The sequence below is a fragment of the Rattus norvegicus genome, chromosome 9, assembly GCF_036323735.1.
Source record: "Rattus norvegicus strain BN/NHsdMcwi chromosome 9, GRCr8, whole genome shotgun sequence".
Lineage (NCBI taxonomy): Eukaryota > Metazoa > Chordata > Mammalia > Rodentia > Muridae > Rattus > Rattus norvegicus.
The window spans coordinates 113026505-113045565 of NC_086027.1; the positions used below are offsets into that span (position 1 = coordinate 113026505).

The 19061-nt window shown below is 42.5% G+C and overlaps 1 protein-coding gene across 7 annotated transcripts in view; it reads right to left on the reverse strand.

Annotated features, from left to right (window-relative positions):
• Nucleotides 1-3622: 3622 nt before the first annotated feature.
• The window catches only part of Ankrd12 (ankyrin repeat domain 12), a 104690-nt gene continuing 89251 nt past the window's right edge, over nt 3623-19061 (reverse strand). For 5 of the 7 annotated variants that reach the window (XM_039083803.2, XM_039083802.2, XM_063267348.1 and 2 more), the window contains 4 exons: nt 16166-16264; nt 13000-13143; nt 9771-9866; nt 3623-8155 (listed from right to left, as the gene is read on the reverse strand). In XM_039083803.2, the coding sequence (XP_038939731.1) occupies nt 7970-8155; nt 9771-9866; nt 13000-13143; nt 16166-16264 (525 nt within the window). In that variant the 3' untranslated portion in view covers nt 3623-7969. 7 annotated transcript variants of the gene reach the window in all.

The window sequence follows — 19061 nt, forward strand, 5'->3', positions numbered from 1 at the left end:
GTGACCTTTAGATGTTCAGAGTAACTGCAAGCTGACAAATGGCCAGTCCAGATAAGATGGCCTCAGCCCCGTAACACAGGACCTTAGTACACGGTCTTTGGAAATGGAGTCTCCCAGGGCTCTGCAAGCTCAAGCTGATGCCTGTGAGACTCAGGCTGCTGAGGTACGGTCACATTGTGCCAAATGGCTGTGAAGTCACTAAGTTGCAGTTACTTGTTATTGCTAATCTGAGGTATAGTAATTTGATGTTACAGCAGCATGGGAAACCATGACTGAAGAGCCTTTCTCCCAGAACCTGCAGACTGCACGGAAGACAAGTAGGTCCCCTCTGTGTTGTTACATACTGTTACATACTATTGTTACATACTGTCCAGCCAGGCTGCCTCTGCCACTGTGTTTCAGAAGAGTCTGCTGTGAAAGGGGATCTAGCTACCAACTGTGTTCAAGATACCCTGACCAACTCAGCCTCTGTCTAGTCCCTTTCAGACCTCAGAGGCTGGTGGCTTAGCACTCGCTGGAGGTCACCAGTGCTAAGACCTAGGGATGGAGCTGCGTGTGCTCTGCAGTGGACTGAAAGGGCTGGAAACCTGTTCAAGCACGTGAGGGGACCCACGAGGGCTCACTGGGCATGTATGTCCTCTTGCTCTGGTAGATACTGGTCCTGGGAGGACCTCAGGAGCACAAAGGGGAAAGGGGCCTAAGAGAGTTCTCACCATACTACTCAGTTTGTGTAGGGCAGGCTAAATGACTGTCATGATGTAGTTAATAGAATGGCTGTGGGTTTTTAAGTTATTACTCCAGTGGCATTGGTATCCATGGGGTGAGGTTAGGCTTTCTGTAGGAAGTTTTGTAATAGTCAAGACTGTCTGCTGAGTACTTTACAAAAGAATGTACACTGTTTACAGTATTAGCATTGCAAGCTTCCGGCCTCTTGAAGCCATGTGGTGTGTGTGTGTGTGTGTGTTAATTTTGATTAATTATGGTTAATTTTCATTTCTCCCAAGTCCATCACCAGCAACACAGGAGTAGCTTCTTTGTAACACAGCAACTCTTCTTAAGTTTGAAATCCATTCTGAGCTATTGTTTTTCAGAAGTGCCAAATCTAGGCTACCAAATCTCAGAATGTGGACTCCTGAGAGTCTCCAGCTGGGGCCCTCAGACAGTCTGCCTGGAAAAGTAGGGTTTAAACTATGTTCAGGTCCAGTACAGAGGCAGACACACTCAACTGTGTTCAGTTTAAAACAAAAAGCCAATGTCAGAGTCTAGACAATGTTAAGAACTGCTCTTCCAGAGCACTCAGGGGTGCACGCATGCACACACACACACACACACACACACACACACACACATGCACGCACACACGGCCGTTCGCCATTCCTTAACTCCAGTTCCAGGAGATCTGATGCCCTCTTCTGACATACATGTCACCACCACACCCACACATCCCCAACCCTCGAATCTCTACCCTTTAAATGTTTTACTTAACAAAACAGAGAAAAAATGTAAGACAGTTCTGTTGTGTACCTTGATAAAATTAATCTCTGGAGAAAAGCGCTTAGATGAGCTTTCAGGCTAAGTGTTATCACATCTCAGCTCTTTGGCAGATGCACACTCCAGGACAGCACCCATATGGCCTGGGCTCAACACAGAAATCATAAAAAAATTACTGTAAAAACGGTAACGTTTCTGATTAAACAACGAACCCTAAAAACCTTAACTGTATGGCTCTCAAGATCTTCACAGATGGCATGCTACGATGTCAGGGCGGTTGGATGTGTCTGTGGGAGCCTGTCCCTTTAAGAAAATGAACTGGCAGCAACCGCTGTGACGCAAAGTCCTTGGATGGAAATCCATCACTTTACTTTGATCTGATGTGAACGAGAAAAGGCCACTCCTCTGCTGAAGAGTCCAAGGACTAGTGAGAACCCCTGTAACTATAGAGGGGTGCAGTGCCACCCAGCAAGAGCTCCAGTGTTCCTGGGTAATCCCAAGACCCCTTAATAGCCAGTTGTTGCCATGTCAGCATCTGACCTGGCATCCTTCTGACTGCTGGGGTGTATAACGCAGTAGACCATCAGCTTCCATTAATCCCAAAGCTAAGAATGTCATCACTAGAACCCACAGAGGCTGCCCCACTTAACGTTAATCCACCTACCTGGTGTCCTCCACGATGTCTGGTGAATGCCTTGACTTACGACCTTCTTACATTGTGGCCAGATGGAATTGACGACGAGCATTTCTCACGTGGGACCGGTCCTTGGGGCAGCCTGAGTAGGCACTGACAGGCCAGAGTCAGACCCGTGATTACCTCTTCTTTCCTTTTCGGGGGAAGTTGTCCTGTGCTGACACTGATACTTAGTGGATTTATGTGTGGGCATGAGGATGTTGTGGCACACACGTGGAAGTTGAAGAACAACTGGGGTGTGTGTGTGTGTGTGGTGTCTGTTCTCGCTCTCCACCATGTGAGTCCCAGGGATTGAACTCAGGTTGCAAGGCTCAGAGGAGGGCACGTTATTGGTGTCAGGTGTGAATTGTTGATGCTACCTAGGAAAATGTGTCAACGTGTGGACGCCTATCTACATCACCAAACTGGTCGTCTTCAAACTTCAAATGACCAGAAAGTGACTGTCACCAAAACTATAAGTTAAATGAGCAAGTACCCCCCCAAAACAGACAACAACCCCCCAAACAAACAACAAACCTAGGAAACCCCCCCAAAAACAAGCAGACAACAACCCCCCAAACAAACAACAAACCGAGGAAAACTGTCCTCTGGGCCTGAAACGGGCATGGTCATCAGCTTTTGGTTTGTGGCATGGCTTCTGGCCGTCCTTGCTGATGGACACACCTTTCCATCAAGTGACACGGAAGGCTGAGGACTACAGCTCAGCCTGTAACATCAGCATGGCCACGGAAATGAAGCACCAACATGGAGGGGGAATAAGGAAAGTAGTTACTGAGAAGATGGGGATGGGAGGTCGTGATTGGATAAAGACAGAGAGTCCGTATGTGACAAAGGACCTTTATGCACAGGGAAAACTACCAACACAGTGAGACAACTCAAAGAAATGAGAAAAGGGCTTGAAGATTTAAAAAAAGAAAACAAGGTCAGGTATGTTGGCACACACCTTTAGTCCCAGCACTTGGGAGGCAGAGGCAGGTGGATCTCTGTGAGTTTGAGGCCAGCCTGATCTATGGAGTGAGTTCCAGGACAGCCAGGGCTGTAAAAGAAACCCAGCCTCAAAACAAAACAAAACTCAAAACAACAAAAATGACATATACAGTAGTTTCATGAATCACTGGAGTAATAAAAATTAACCACAAGGTGTTACCACAGCCAGTAAATTGGCTAATAACTGACTGACAATGTTATTAGTCCCAATCCCCAACCCTCCAGTGCTGGATGTGACCCAGGGGCATCCCAGAAGTCAGATCTAATAATGCCAAACACCAGAGAGACTTCCGAGCAGCGTATCTTTCATACATGGCAATAGTGGTACACACAGTCACTTTGGGGAACTCTCACTTTCTAGTAGAGAGTTTAAACGCTAACCTAAGCTGTGACGTGGTTCTGTGTGACAGTGAATACCTAAGAGAAATAAAGGAGAGAAGCAGATTCAGGTAACGTTTCCATGTCCATAGGTTTATTCACAATACCCCAAGCTGTAAACAATCAAAATACTAGGAACAAGAGAACACATTTGTACAGTACACTACTTATTGAAAACTACTACTTGTTACTGATATACGAAACACATATCAATTCCAAAGTCTGCTTAAGGAGGAAGGTAGACACAAGGTGTATACTACATGAGTTCATTTTCACGACGGTTGAGACTAGGTAGAGCTAACACATGGAGGTTAAAGGCAAGCAGCCTACTGGTTGCCTCTGCGGGGAGACAGCGCAGCACAGACTGAGGCGTGAGGGGCTTTCTGGGGTGATGAGAACCTTTTGCATTGATTTGGGTACTTGTAACAAGGAGTTATCGATCTGCATACTTAGGTCTGCATTATCTAAAAAATTAGATCTAAATCATAGCCTTTTTTTTCTTATAAAGAACTGACACGTGTAAAGCTGGGTGTGGGATTACAAGTGCTTTTCATCTGTGAGCCTATCTTAGGTATGCAACATTATTCCAAGAAGTGAGGGGAAAATAGCTACATCAAGGCTTTTAGTCTAGTGCTAGTTGAAGATGTGGTTATAGTAACCACTTCTTAAAAATGTATTTTGAAAAGCAAATGTGCCCACCATTTCTTAGATTTGCATGTAGTTAACACTGATTTCCCATGTGAGCAAAAACTGTCTGCTGTTTAGTCAAAAACTTCACATTTGACGGAAGTTTGTCTCATGGTCAAAAATTGTATTACTGTCCAGACTACGTACGTTTACTCACAGGAAAGCTGGCCGATCTTCTAGCTGTACTTTTCCCTACTTTCGCAGTAATACTTTTAAGTTCCTAGGTCAGAGCAGTTTGCGTGAATGGAACTGTTTACCTTACCTGTCTGTTTCTTTTATGATCTCACTTTTCTCTGGTGACTGTTTCTGTGGGCTCTTAAGCTCCCACCTTAAGTAGAGACAAGACTTCCAGGAAGCCGTCAATAGGCTAATGGGTTACAAGACATTTTAGCTGGCTGTGGTGGTGCAGACCCTCAGTCCTAGGACTTGGGAGGCAGAGGGAGGTGGATTTCTGAGTTTGAGGCTAGTTTGGTCTATATACCAAGTATTGGACCAGTTAAGTCTACATAGTGAGACCCTGTTTCAAAAAAAAATGAAATAAAACAATTAAACATTAAACATTACGCACATCTCCAAAGATTATCTTTTTTTTTTTACTCCTTGCCTTAACTATTTGAAAAATTTACTGATATTATTGTTATTTTGAGACAGGGTCCAGCATGGCAATCCTCCTGCCTCAGTTTCCCAAATGCTGTGATTACAGGGATGAACCACCTGCCTGGTGAAAAAAAAATTTTTTTAATGGTTAAATGTTTCCTTAACTAGTCAATAGCCTTTCTGAAAAATTTGGGAGCTTGTATGTGAGAGCAGTAGAGGTAGAATCAAAGACACAGCTCACTTTCTGAAAAAGAAAAGGAAATTATCTTACCCTGCACTCAATTTCTTAGATCACTAGAATCAAGTGCCACTCAAATGAGGTTCATGGGGCGTTGGGAATTGTGCAGCATGCCTCCCACTTACAATTTACTCGTGAGACCTCTCCTGACTCAGACTATCTGAATGGGACTGTTTCCACAAATTGAGTATTTCTACAATCTTGCTGGAGGCCCAAGTAAACATTGGTTTTCAACTTAATTATACAGGAGTGGAACATTAAGTAAAAAACACTGAGCACACATTTCACTCTTACGTTTTCTATAAAAATATAACTCTTTATTAAATAACATGCACAAATATTAACTAGTAATTTATTAAACAGATATGATTTAGAACAAGACTTAAAGAAATACAAATCCTTAGGTACGATTTAATATCTTGTTCATGATGTTTGAAGAGTTTAAAAAGAATCACTGATTAAGTTAAGCATCCTCACTTTTCTTTGAGAATCCAAACCTTTTAGGTAAATACTCCATTCCAAATTTTCTCCTCTATTTCAGACCTTCAGAAAGTCTCTAACATCAAGAGTCCTCAACGGGGTGTAACTCACATCTCCTATCAAGTGCAGTAACCTAGCTCTCCCGATGGCCATGGCGTGCAGAGGAAATGCATAGTCCCAGAGTGCAGGAGGAGGCTCCAGCGGATGAGCCTCCGGAGGGTGAGCGCTATGGTCGAGGAAGCTGGACTGGGGCGGCACCTGCGGGTCCCTGCAGACAGACGGACGGACGTGCAGCTGCTTTGGTTCCTTTTCTTTTTAATTCTCCTTTGTCAACAGCTCATTCTGTTCGGTCAGTACTACTTTCTTGCCTGTTCCCTGGCGGGACCAGAACAAAACGCTCTACAGATCTCCTTTTCTCGTGCTCGCTCAAACATTTAATCTTTTTTAATTTTGTAATCTGCCACACGAGCTCATCAAATTTTCTTTCTAGGTGAAAGTATAAACAAACTTTGCATTAAGTTGGTTTTGTATTAAAAAGTATTGCTTTTGTAAATTAGCTTCTAATGTTCCCGGGCTTAAACATAACTTCAAACCCCACTGCTTCAGAGTCTACCCTGCCTTTCTGGCCCCATTTATTCAAATGAAAGGCCACAATCTGTCACCTAACTTTCTAAGGGAAACTACATCCAACCTTCACCAAACCCTGCACTGTGTTTTCACACGTGCTGCTTTATTGCGCATGCCAGTACAGTAAGAATAAAAATATAAATGATGTAAAAATTCAAAGATCCCTAAGCTTAATATGCCCTTTGCACTAAACCCACTCTTTTCTTACTAGCAGAATCCCCACTTGTGAGCTGAATTTAAAGCATTTAACATATATTCATAGATTCCTTTCACCGCTCCTTATCAAACTGGAAATATCCAGTATTGTGTCACAATTCAGTATTGCGGCAGGCTTTACAAATGTTTACCTATCTGCCCCTGATGATTTTAGATTAACCTAATTTTCGACTCTGAATGCGTCCCACGTTCAGCAGTAGGTTTTATACCTGATGTTTTCCTGAATATCTAATCTACATCAGATCACAGGAGAAATTGTTCTAAGTATATTGCTTATTATTTTACTAAAAAAGCATATCAAATCTTATTTCAATTATGAAATTTTGCAAATTATACATTTTACATTTTGATACAAGGAAAAAGAGAATATATTAACAAAATTTCATGAGTACTTCAGGGACTGGAATATTCCCAAGTTTTTTTCTTCTTCTGACTACCAGGTATCTCATTTTGACTTCAGCATTCAATTTTTATTTTAAAAGTGCAAAGGCTATTAAGCTTAAAAGATTAAATTTAAGCAATGTAAAAAAGTTTACAATGTTTAACATGACCAATAAAATTTATTAAACATATTTACATATATTCACAAATTCTTTCATAGTTGAGTATTAAAATAGACATTTACAATTTCAGGATTTCCATTCAAAGGCATTTGCTGTTGTTGTTTGGGGAAACAGGCTTTCTCCAGGGAGAGGAAGAGAGAGCTAAAGCTTCTTTGTATGACTAACTCTAAGTAAGGTGTCCCACATGGAGTCCCAGGCTCTCTCAGGACACTGTCTCAGGCATCAGCTATGGAAAGAGTCAAATCATAGAAAGCATGCGATCGACTAAGCCACCATCTTTACAGTTATGGGATGGACTCGAGCTAACTCAAAGGCATGCACACCTTACTGAAAGGCTTACTACCACAACACACTGCTATTACACTCCAAACTACAACTTTGGTCCAACAGAACAAACAGTTTTACAATTATCTCTTTGTACACATTTGAGGGTCAGTTCCTTGTATACATTTGACCATTAATTACAAGATGTACAATATGTATAAAATAAGTTATTAAAAAGGAAGACAATATTAAACCTTTCAAAAAAGAAAACTGTACAATTAATTTACAGATAAAATAAACTAAAGAAATTTTGTGCCAAGATTTTCTTCTACATTAGAACCTATGTGGTAGGAATGAAATCTTTGTGTTTACTCATGTATTTTTAATACAACCCACTAGAAATCTGAGTACTTGTTCCTTGTATTTTGCTACTTGGGAGTGCTAACAACTTCCAGCGTTGTTAACAGATTTTCTCACCTTTTTAAAGATTTACTCAGTTTGTTCTAATGCAATAGTTACCTTTGATCAATATAAATAATAGTTTTCTGTTAGAAACTGTATTTGGACCAAAGATCCAAAATATTTTTCTTTACTTTTATAAAATGACAGTGTTCACTACATAAGCAACTTTAGTTAACTTCACTAACAACGGTAGAGGCGTAGTACCGGGGTTTCTTAAAAGGCAGTACTCCACAGTCTCACGTCTAGACATGGTTATTAAGATGGCGCCATCACAAGTGCCCTCTGCTATATAGGAGTCAATTCAAAATCATCATTAACATCAACAAGCGGAACATAGAACTCCTGGATCTCGTAAATACTGATAGATTTATAGGTGGCAGGGTCCAGTTCCTGGAGTTTGAGCTGCCACTCTAGTCTCTGGACGGCATTTAGAGCTGCAGCCTCATGTTGCTGCCTCATTAACAGACAGGTCTATTCAAAAGAAGAGAAGACTTGATTAATCTGTTACACTTGCTGGTCAAGATAACCTTACCCCCAGCTCTGTCAGGGACTGAGACAGATACACAAGGCTAAGAGCAGTTCACACCCCAGAGCTTTCTTCAGGCCTCTGCTCACACCAACGTGCCCTTACTCCTGGGTCTGTCACTTCATAGTCACCTGTTAATCTGGGCTTGCTAATATTCCTTGAAATCATGAGAGTCCAAGTTATTGAAAGAACTGGAAAATCTAGACAGAAATGCTTTAAAATTCAGGTCAATATTTTTTTTAAGACAGGGCTTTGCTATGTAGTTTAGGCTGGCTTCAAACTTGTAGAAACCTTCCTGCCTCTGTACCCCAAAGAGCTAGGATTGCAAGGGTGCCCCACTGTACATTCTATTCTTCATGTTTGAGCTATAGCAGACAGGTACACTAGACAGTGAGTACAAAGACACACAGAACTCCTCTTTCTGTGGCCATTTGACACACTTTAATCATGTGTGTGTGTTTGTGCGGACATGTACATGTGAGTAATAGTGCCTTTGGAGGCCAGAGGCATCAGACCTCCCCGAAGCTGGAGTTACAAGTGGTTATGAGTCCGCTGACATAGAAGTGGGAAGCGAATTTAAGTCTTCTCCAAAACTAGTATGCACCCTTTGCCACCTGAGCCATCTCTCCAGGCCACTATGTTAGTTCTTAAAATAGGTTTATGTTTTTATTTCCTATTTTCCAGTTGTGATTCACAATAAATACTTATGATTAACCAATGTTTCTTTTTTTTTCTTTCTTTTTCTTTTTTTTTTTTGGAGCTGAGGACCGAACCCAGGACCTTGCGCTTTCTAGGCAAGCGCTCTACCACTGAGCTAAATCCCCAACCCCCCAATATTTCTTTTTCTGATGTCTTCCCTCCTTTTTTTTTCTTTTCTTTCTTTTCTTTTTCTTTCTTTCTTTCTTTTTTTTTTTTTTTTTGCGACAGGGTTGCTCTGTGCTGTCCTAGGTGTTCTGAAACTTGCTCTGTAGACCACACTGGCTTTGAACTCAAGAGATCCTCCTGCCTCTGCCTCCTGAGAGCTTGGATCAAAGGTGTGAGCCACCACCACCCAACACTATTGATTTCTAAGGACAGAGAAACATTAACCTAATTGATTGAGTAACTTGCTACGAATGGGTGTTTTGTCTGCATCTATGCATGTGCACGGCATGTGTGCATGGCACCTGCCGAGGCCAGCAGCGGGTGCTGAACTGGAACTGCACATGGATCCATAGAGCGCTGGGAATAGATCCTGGGTGCCCCCTGTGAGAGCGCAAGTGCTCTTCATTGCTCAGCTGCCGCTCCACTCTCAAAGGAAGCCTTCGTTTAGCCTGGTGCGAGGGTGGGCAGCTCAGGTGGTGGGGTACTTGCTTGGCAAACACTTGAGGTCAATCTGCAGTACCACATAACACTGACGGGGGGGTGTAGCGCATGTAATCCCAGGACACAACAAGAGGCAGGAGGATCTGAAGCTCAAGGATAGCCTTGGCTTCCTATCAAGTTCAAAACTCGTCTGGGACACAGAGAACCTGTGTCAGAACAAACAACAGACAACAAACGCCATGCAAACGTACCCACCTTTAGCTTGTCAAATTTATCATCCACATCTTGCAACCAGGACATGAACTGTCTTGCATTAAATCGATCTCTCACAGAAGTTTTGCTGTCATCAGACTAAAAAAAAAAAGTCACATGCAGTCAAACACTTTAAAACATCCTTTAATATTCCATCTATTGTGTGTGCTCCATTTTTATCAACGACAGAAATATATTTCTAAAGAGAAAGTTTAAGGAAGCTGTCATTTCTGTATGGAGTAGAGAGGGTGCTTACAGAACTCTGAAGACGCAGTGTTTAGTTGTGAAGGAGAGGCCTGCTGCTTTCTCAGAAAGGAACGGGCAGTGTTGGGAGTACTGCGCCTGGCCTGTTGTACCTCTGCTCAAGTGTGCACACATACAGAAAAGGGGATCGTGTAGGAGACAATGACAGCATTAGCGTTACAGTGCTCTTCAACCAGGCCAGTAGATGGCTCAGAAGGCAAAGGCACTTGCTACACAAGCCTGCTGACATGGTTTGATCCCTAGGACTCACACAAAGGAGGAAGCCAGAACCCATTCTACATGCTTGTCCTCTGATCCCACACATACATGCTGGGTGCTCAGATATGCACCATGTGCACACACAATTCCAGTAAAAAAATCCTTAGTATCAGTTTTGGAATTAAGATATATTTAAATTTCAGCTCTGTATCTTTCTGTGTAACTTTGGACTAATTATACATTCTTAATTTTCTATGGTATATTTTGATATGGCATATTTTTTTTTAAAGATTTTATTTATTTATTATATATAAGTACACACTGTAGCTGTCTTCAGATACACCAGAAGAGGGCATCGGATCTCTTTACAGATGGTTGTGAGCCACCATGTGGTTGCTGGGAATTGAACTCATAACCTCTGGAAGAGCAGTCGGGTGCTCTTAACCGCTGAGCCATCTCTCCAGCCCGATATGGCATATTTTAAGAGTTAAAAGTACCCCAAGGCTCTTATCACAGTGTTTGTGTACACAAGGTGCCTAGTGTCCCACTCTTAGGACTGGCATTTAACAAGCTTCATCTCTCCTTGGTCTCAGGGACAGTTTTATTGCTTACTATTGCAGGTTTATTGTGAAAAGGAAGAGGCCTGCGAGAGGAGGAGCTCAGCCTGCCCAAGGAGGCGGGCTTTACCCTATACCTGGTTCTTCACAGGCCAATGATAGGACATCAGTCTGCTACTACGACCTACCCTAAAGCTGGCAGTAAACGGGCTCTTTTTGGATTCAGTTGTTACAGATGTGAACTGTCACAGGTGACTATCCTTGCCGAGAAGTAAGTCTCATATCCTGCTATTTCATCAAGCTTAAGTTTTGTTTTTTTTTTTTCCTTTTTCTTTTTTTCGGAGCTGGGGACCGAACCCAGGGCCTTGCGCTTGCTAGGCAAGCGCTCTACCACTGAGCTAAATTCCCAACCCCCAAGCTTAAGTTTTAACTCAAAGTCTGGTAGTCTGGTTCACTAGGAAAATTTAGGTCAAGGTATAATAAAATTATTTAAATTACCAAAATGTCCTTTCCATTAACAACTTAGAGTCTATTTTCTGGAGAGCTTAACACACGTGGGTGGCTATATTAGCCAGTGAGTACAATCAGAAGCAGAGACAGGTCTACGTAATATGAAAACATCCCTTCCCGAGGGCATTTATGGCGTTTAGCGCTGTAACTATTGAGAGACTGGCTCGGCCTGCTCTGGCTCTCTCTGATCTGAGGTCGTTCTGACCTTACTGGGACGTCACTTACTCTTTAAACTCTCGGGTAAGCAAGTTCACTTACTGCCAAGCTCGGTGTGCCCAGTGCAAGCTGCAGGACCCCAGGGTAGGGCAGGAACGAGGCACACGTAAGTGAATAAGTGTAGTGGTAAAGTACACATTGCTTTGCTGGTGTTTTTGAGACAGGGTCTCATCACTGTCTCAAACTTGTGAATCTCCTGCCCGAGACTGCTTGAGTGCTGAGACCACAGGCATGGATCACCGTGACTGCTGGAATTCTCCATCAGAGGCTAAGCGTTCCTCAGCCTAACCATGTTCCTAACCAGCCAACGTGCGTGTGTGAAGGCCAGCTTGTAGAAACTGGCTCTCCACCACCATGACGTGGGTCCTGTGGCTGAGACTCCGGCTCCCAGGCTTGTCAGCAAGCAACTATGCTTACCCAAGAATTCAAAGAATAAGTGAATGGAGTGAATAATTAAGTCCTTATACATCTTATACCTTTCTAGAAATGATAAAATGTTCTGATCTAGTAGTTTCTTACCTCAATTTCCAGTTCTGATATATCTTTTGTCATTTAAAAAGTTGTTGAGTGCCCAAAGAATATGTCTTTAGAGACTTTTGTTGTCGCTTGACTGGAAATCTCCATATATATATATATATATATTCCCCCCCCCCCCGGAGCTGGGGCCCGAACCCAGGGCCTTGCGCTTCCTAGGCAAGCGCTCTACCACTGAGCTAAATCCCCAACCCCTCCATTTATATTTTTAAAAATGGATCAAAGTACTTTATAATGGCATAAATTAGTAACATCACTAACCTGCTAACTTTGGGTATTTCAATGGCCTCTGCACTGAATTGATCCCATTTCCTCACAGCCAAGCTCCTCTGATCTAGGAGTTAACAGTGGTGGTGCTGCTGCTTCTGGGTGAGACGTAGTACTGCTACCCTGAAGCAGAGCAACCACTGACCAACCACACAGCTCACAATATTAAGCCTATAAATATTCCCACATGGAGGGGGGCTCAGTTTAAATGCAGGACAGGCTGAGAGGAAGAAAGTGGGGTTCTCTGCAGGAAGAGTGCCTGTAAGTTGTCTATGCTCCTCTCAAGAACCCAATAAGCTCACTGGCTCACCAAGGTGTCAGAGCTAGACGGACGCTTCATAGCAACTTTAGAGACAGAGGACAAGTTACACCGTCTGCAGTGTATAGGGGGGTGTACACACTGGTGTGGTCATGGGTGCGTAAGCACTTTACCCACCACATTACCTTCTCGGCCCTTGATTCCTGCTGAACAGATAGTTGCAAGCTCTCAGTTCTGGGATTAGAGGCTTGTGCACGCACACCCAGAAGACTGTCTGGCGTTATAGGAAACAATAGAGGCCCAGCCCCTTCATACTTTCAAGAGTTGCATTTGCTCCTTGACTTGAATTCAACTTTCTTCTACGAAAGCAGATCTGGCAATAGGTGCAGCTCGGTTCTTGAAAGCACTCTATAAACTGGCACTTTACCTGTGAGTCCAGGGGCACATTGTACACTTCGGCATCCAGTAAAACAGTGCAAGCACTGAATGGCAGTGTTTGATTGGCCAGTGTTCTTGCAGCTCTGTAATGAACTCGCAGAACCTCTTGTTCATTCGATACAATAAGTTTTTCCTAGTTGAACACAATAATTTTTAAACATCATAAAGTTGTTTGTTGAATTAGTAATTTAAGCTACACTAGACTAAATAATCTTAATCATACAGTGGCATTTTCTTCCCAGGAGGCTTAAGAATTCCTAGTGTTCTAGAAAAATTTTCCCTCTCCAAAATTGGCAGTTTCTTTCTTAAAATTGTTTTTTTTTTTTTTTTTAGTGTCATAACACTTTAAAGTTCTGTAAGGCCTCTGGGGAGATGGCTCAGTGGTAAAGAGCAGCTGTTGCTCTTGGAGAGGACCTTAGCTCAGTTCTTGGCGCCCACGTGGAGGCTCACAACTGTCTATAACTCTAGTTTCAGCAGCTGGGAGATCCTCTTCTAACCCCTACAGACACTAGGCATGCATGTGGTGCACAGACATACATGCCAACAGAACCCTCGTGCATATAAAATAATAAATAAATCCATTTTCTATTTCCACAACATTTTCTTTATTTACCAGAAGTAAACCCCATATTAGTACAGTCACTCCTCTTTCTTGAATCACCTGACTATCAGTAACCTAGCTTTTGTCTCCAGGACTTTGTTTTGAACATTCAATTACCTGTCAATAAAATCATACATCCGGTGGTCTGTTGTGAGTGACTCTCCTGGCTCACCCGTGTGTAGGTGAGCATTGGAGATTTACCTTGCTGAGGAGAAAGCCTAGTCTACTGCAGACAACATATTTGTGCGTGGCATTCTTTGGTGACCATTTAGATCTGAAGGGTGGCAGACCATGCTACTTCCAAGCATGCTAATTTGACATAACGATTATCTGAGCTGAAGGTGTTCTAAAAGGGCAAGGGCACTATGAGTAGGAAATAAAACCCCATGTGAAAGATGTCCTCTCTACAGACAGCAGGGGAAAGGAACATTCTTACCGAGGACTGACATAACCTGCACCTTCCCTTTGCTTTCTTAGTTTCTCTGTCTGAGCCAACATAAAAAAAGCATTCGGGTTTTGCCACTTCTTTGGGTCTTCATTTCTTCATGAGCTCCATGCTAAGGAAAACGTACTCAAAATGACAATGTGTACAGACAGCTTTTGCTTGTCTGCCGTAAGTCATGTTAATCCTCGGGCTTAGACAGAGGCGTTACAACAGGGATGAGGTATGCTCTACCTTCCCCAAAGTTGTTATTCTCTGGGGTTACTATGAAAATGCTGTTATGAGCAGTTATGCTGAAGCTTCTTTTGTCCTGGACATATATTTTTATTGTTTACAAGATAATAAGTAGGAGTAAAACTGCTGGGGCACAAGTCTGTTACCTGTTAAGGAACAGCCAAACTGCTCATAGCAGCAATTACATTTTTACGTTGTGACCCACTATGTATGATGGCTCCCCTCCCTCATGTACTTCTCAGGGTATTTATTCCATTACCTGTCTACTGCAGTCACTCCCTTCTCACATCTGCTGTCTTTTTTGTGTGCATGTTTGTGTACTCTACCTGCATGCTTACGCTGGCCGAGGCCAGAAGGGAGCCCTAGATCTCTTCCAATGGCAGTTACAGGCAATTGTGAGTACAATGTGTATGCTGAAAACCAAACTCAGGTCCTCTGCAAGAGCACCAAGTGCTCTTAGCTGTTGAATCATGTCTCTAGACCCAGCTTGATTTTTATGATGACGTTATTTATAGAAATAAACATACTCCTCTTCAATGAATCAAGTGTTCCAAACTTCCAGTTCTGGAACAGGTGGGGTCCTGAAGTCACTTTTTCACACTGAGCACACGTCTGAAGGCTGCAGCCCCTCCCGATCCTGGCTATCAGCTGGCACTACTTGCTGGTTGCCCTTATATTTTTGCCTTCAATGTCTGAGACCTGTACTAGCAAGGATGTCATGAGGACAGCCTTGTTAGGGATGTGTACACGGCAGGGTGCAGGGCTCAGCCTGTCCAGTGCTTTGCTCCCCACCTCCTTGCTTCTCTTTATAATCAAATGAACTTTACTCATAGAAATATATACTGTGTATGTCTGTGAAACATAGCTTGCGTCTTTTACTGACCACAGAACTTTACCACAAGCTTAAGGGGCTATGGAGGTATGTCTATGGTTTTTGTTTGTTTGCTTGTTTTATTTTGTTCTGTTTTTTTTTTTTTTTTTTTTTTTGAGAAAGGGTCTCTCTATGTAGATCTGGTGGTTCTGGATCTTGTTATGTAGACCAGGCTGGCTTTGATCTCATAAAGATCTCTCTGTCTGGTTGCCTCTGCCTCTGGAGTTCTGAGATTAAAGGTGTGTACCACCACATTCAGCTCAAGGGTTGTATTTTGTAAATCCACATAAAATGACTCTCATGATCTCTAGGATCATAGGGTTTTGTCCTTTATAAAATGTTTTTTGGGTTTACTTTCTGTAAATGTTTTGCCTGAGAGAGTGTGTGTGAGTGAGTGAGTGTGTGTGTGTGTGTGCGCGTGTGTGTGTGTGTGTGTGCGCGCGTGCGCACGCGCATGCGTGCGCGAGCGTGAATGTCTGCCTGCTGCCTGTGAAGAGTGGAGAGGGCCTTGGATCCTCTGGACAGGAGTTAGATGGTTGTGAGAGCCACTGCATGCACGGATGCTTGACCTCCGCAAGAACAGCAAGTGATTTTCTTAAGTGCTGGACCATCTCCCTAGCCTCTCTTTGTCTTTTTTATTTCATGTCAAGAGTAACTACTGAAAACAAGATACTAAGGCAGCCCCACAAGGATGAATAACACAGCCTCTGCCATTAGCCCTAAAGTACACCAAGTGAATACTCAAAATTAACTATTCCAATACCACAGATTTAACATCAACACATAGATTTCAGACATAAAAGTATACTTCAGCATGAACTGTAATAAGTTAGTAACTGCCCTAAGATGGGTATAAAATTCTCCCTTTAACTGGATTAGCATAAGGTAACAAAATCATAGTAGTTCCCTATCTAGTAGACAGGCAACATCCATAAAAAGCCATTATCCATTTTTATGTATTTTAAAAATGGTTACTTTTGCATAATTTATATTTGAGGGTACCTTACCCTTTCAATACTATGTTGCAAACGCAGTTTCATCCTTACTACTTCCTGTTGCCGAAAGAGCTCTTTAAGTGGATCTGACAGCGAAGGTGGCGGTGTGATCTAATTAGAAAGCACACATAAACTATTAAGTTTTTATCTACAATTAAGTTTTAGTGTGTAACTTAAAACCTGACATTCTGTGAATTAAACAATACAGTTTTGGGATGGTTAATTTTGTCAACCTCCTAGACACTGACGATTAATAAAGAATATGTGGGATTGGGGTTGGGGATTTAGCTCAGTGGTAGAACGCTTGCCTAGCAAGCGCAAGGCCCTGGGTTTGGTCCCCAGCTCCAAAAAAAAGAAAAAAAAAAAAAGAATATGTGGGATTGTCAATTAGAAATGCATAGAAATAATTGTTTTAACTTTCTTCTCTACTGCTGTGACAAAACACCAAGCAAAAGCAACCCAGGGAGGGGAGAATTTCTTTGGCTTATGGGTTATGGCTCACCACTGGGGAAAGCGAGGCAGGAGCTAAAGACAGGAGCTAGAAGCAGAAACCAATGGAGGTGGAGGCACACTGCTCCCTGGCCTGCTTACACACTGCTCCCTGACCTGCTCGCACGCTGCTTTGCTCGCTGGCCTGTTCAGCTACGTTTCCCATAGAGGCCAAGCCCATGCTCCTAGGAATGTTAACTCAGTGGGGTGGGCCTGCTCCATCAATTATCAAACAAGAAATGCCCCACAGACATGCTCACAAACCAATGATGGAGAAGACTCCTCATCTGAGGTTCTGTCTTCCCAGGTCCATCAGCCTGACAAAGGAAACTTATTAGGACAATTAGGTTTTGAAGGATGTGATCTAATCAATAGTTTAATCAAAAATCAAGTTTGTTCAAAAAATTTTGAGTAAACTACTGGAAGGTGGTGGGACTGAAAAAGAGAGACCTAGCTGAGGGAAGCGCGACATCTCTGTTACTTTTCCTGGCTGCCATGAAGTGACAAGCCTTGTCAAATGCTCCCTATAACAAGACACTCTACCCAGAGCAGTGCATCTAGAAAACGCTGCATCTGAACACAGCAACTTCCAGTCACATAAAATCCTGTCTGTGTATTTGCCACAGTGAGTGTCTCTGATGAAAACAGCCATTACACAATTGAATGAGACCCTTCAGTCAGCTCTAACTGTCTAAAACCTCCCAGGACATCCCACTGTGCTTAGATCTCTGACTCTTAGGCTACAACAAAATTTCAAAGAACAAATTATTAGAACTAAAGAGTTAATTAATACAGAGCTATTTTAGACCATCAGTCACAGGAAGAGATCGAGGAGCCACACAAACAGAACAGGTGGTATAAAAACAGAAGCATCCTTGGAGACAAGAACAGCATGCTTCTGTAAGCAAAGCCTCTTTTAAGGCTTGGTAAGAGTAAACACAAAAAGCCTAGTGTTGGTGAACTCTCTTGTATAAAAGAGTAGATGAAACTATGCAATGAGCTTGTGGTTTTAAATTTCTTTACTGAAAGTGATATCCCATGAAACTTGGTGTATAATCATTCAAAAACAATGAGTTCACTCCTAACTGGGCATTACAATGGCCCATGCTTTCTGATCATTTCCAGGGGACTTAGTGGTTTGCTATTAAAGTAGATAGGTATATCTGGAATGAACCATCTGTGACCCCGGGTATTCTCCTTTCTCCTTAGGGGGTTTTCCTTTGCATGTCCTTGTGTATGACGACTACTGGCCTATTAGGGAAAGGAAGCTTTCTCCTAACAGTTGGCAGTTTGTTGACTCCATCAGAGAGCAGGACATCCAATTCCTACGGTGGAGCTGCAGTCATGACAGGATAACACATAGAAAAGTTCCAAAAAACCAAAACCAAACAACCAAACAACCAAACAAACAAAAAAAACCCAAAACCAAAGACATTATACTTCTAACTAGCAAACAGAAAATTTGAGGAACAAAACACATCTACTACACCATCGCAAGACCTCAACAGATCATTGTGGAAGTTCTATAAGGCAATAGCATATTTGAGATAACTGTTTAGGCCTCTAATTGCAAAAATACATTTAATTTTTGAATCTTGAGAATTTCTCTAAGTTTAGAAAAATGAATTTGGTGCTACTGTTTTAAAACTAAAACCTCTTATAGGTCTGCAGTTGTTTCAAGAAGCACAGAGGAAGACCATTCAAGCCTGGAGCTGCCAGAGGAAGGTTCTGGTGAGGGTGAAATGTCAGCATTTGTAGGAAGAGCTAACTCCATTAGGAAATGAGGCACGGTGAAGAAAAAAGTGGAGAGAGACATGATCAGAGGGAAATGGAGTCAATCACGCAAAACTACACCACAACTACCATAAGCAATGACATTTAGATATCTAAGCTGTGAATGCTAAATGGAAACATGTTTTACTACATAGATTTATATTCCTTTGCTTTAAAGACAAAAATCCACATTACATCCCACTTCTCCATCGACCTCTTCTGATGCAGTATTTGAATCGATCAGTGCTAGTTCACAAAGGGACTTTCTGTGCTGCTTCAAGGGAATCAGTCCTCGCTACACTAGGCTGGTTCCTAGAACCAAGCCTACAACAGCACAGGAAGAAAGGACGCTGCATGCAACAGTAAGAAATGGAGAATCATTCAAGCTGCTTAGCCTCACAGTCACAGCAAACGTTCTCTTTTGTTTAAAGGCAGGGTCCCACTGTGTAACTATAGCTGGCCTGGAACTCTATTCCAGGCTGGCCTTACTCAGAGAGCTCTGCCTCTTCTGTCTGACCAGTGTTGGGACTAATGGTCTGTAGCACCATACCCTGACGACAAATGTGTTGTACGGTGGAACCAAGACCGTCACAAAGTTGGACTGAGAAAACCTGGGAACTACAGCAGCAATTTAGAATGTCAATCT